Source organism: Nematolebias whitei, chromosome 4, assembly GCF_014905685.2.
Source record: "Nematolebias whitei isolate Nwh7 chromosome 4, NemWhi1, whole genome shotgun sequence".
Classification (NCBI taxonomy): Eukaryota; Metazoa; Chordata; class Actinopteri; order Cyprinodontiformes; family Rivulidae; genus Nematolebias; species Nematolebias whitei.
Window position 1 is genome coordinate 20,811,196 of NC_056501.1, and position 1,368 is coordinate 20,812,563.

The 1,368-nt window shown below is 39.2% G+C and overlaps 1 protein-coding gene across 1 annotated transcript in view; it reads right to left on the minus strand.

Moving 5' to 3' along the window:
* Window positions 1-1,368, minus strand: part of LOC119408724 (protocadherin-10) — a 3,153-nt gene that overhangs the window by 1,238 nt on the left and 547 nt on the right. The window contains exon 2 of the mRNA XM_037675565.1: window positions 3-1,329. Coding sequence (XP_037531493.1) covers window positions 3-1,329 — 1,327 coding nt within the window. The remainder of the gene's footprint in view (window positions 1-2; window positions 1,330-1,368) is intronic.

A 1,368-nucleotide genomic window follows, 5' to 3' on the forward strand; every position in this document is an offset into this window, starting at 1 on the left:
TCTGATCCAGAATGAACACGTTCACTGTCACGTTGCTGCTCAGAGACAGAGCTCCAGAATCTGTGGCCACAACTTGGAACTGGAAAGTTTTCAATGTTTCAAAGTCAAAACTCTTCATTGCAACGATTTCTCCAGTTTCAGAGTTTATGTTTAGGAATGACATCACTTTATGTTCACTGCCTGCTTCCCTGTGAATATGATATGAAATTGCTGCATTATCTCCTTCATCCTGGTCAGATGCTCGCACTGAAAACACAGACGCTCCTGGTTGGTTGTTTTCTGTCACATAGAACGTGTAGGGGTTCTCTGAAAACTTGGGACTGTTATCATTGGTATCTGACACATGAATGATAATATTCTTTTCAGATGTTAATGCTGGTTCACCTGCATCCTTTGCTATTATTGTAAGATCATATTTTGATTGTTGTTCTCTGTCCAGCAGAGACTCGGTGACCACAGCGAACATGTGATCTTGGATTGATGGAGTTAAAGTGAACGGACTTTCTTCAGCCACATAACTGATAATTTTACCATTAACCCCAGAGTCTGAGTCTGTAATGCTGATAAGTGCTACTGTTGTTCCTGGTCTGGAGTCCTCTGAAACTGAACCTGACAGGGAGGCTACCTCTATCTCAGGAGGATTGTCGTTTGTGTCCACTATTTGGATAAAAACATTTCTTAAAGTTCGTAATGGGCTAGTGCCTTTGTCAGAGGCCTGGATATCGATGACATAACTGTCTTGCTCTTCAAAGTCTATTTGACCGCTAACAAAAATGTCCCCAGTAACAGAATCAATGCCAAAGAGATTTTTTATTTTATCTTTTACGCCGCTCCCGAATGAATAAACCACCTCTCCATTAGAACCAGCATCCAAATCAGTTGCATTGACCTGAATAATTTTTAAGTCAATTGGTGAGTTTTCTTCTAGCAAAGCTGAATATTTATCTTTAGTGAATAATGGCATGTTATCATTAATATCTAAAACTTCAATCAATATTTCAGCTGTGCCCGTTTTTGCTGGACTTCCTCCATCTATAGCTTTAAGCACTAATTTATGCTGACTTTTGGTCTCTCTATCCAGTTGTTTCTGCAACTGTAAAACAGGAGTTTTACCATCTTTTCCTCGGTCTTGCACTTCTAAACGGAAATGATCATTTTGACTGATTGTATACTGCTTAATGGAGTTTGTTCCTCCATCTGGATCCAAAGCTTTCTGTAACTGATATTGTGTTCCAGGCAAAGCGACCTCTGAAATTTCTATTGTTTTTGTTTTTTCATGAAATGTGGGGGAGTGGTCATTTAAATCCGTAATTTCCACTGCAACATAATGTATTTCTAGCGGGTTTTCAAGCACTGTTTTCAGATTAA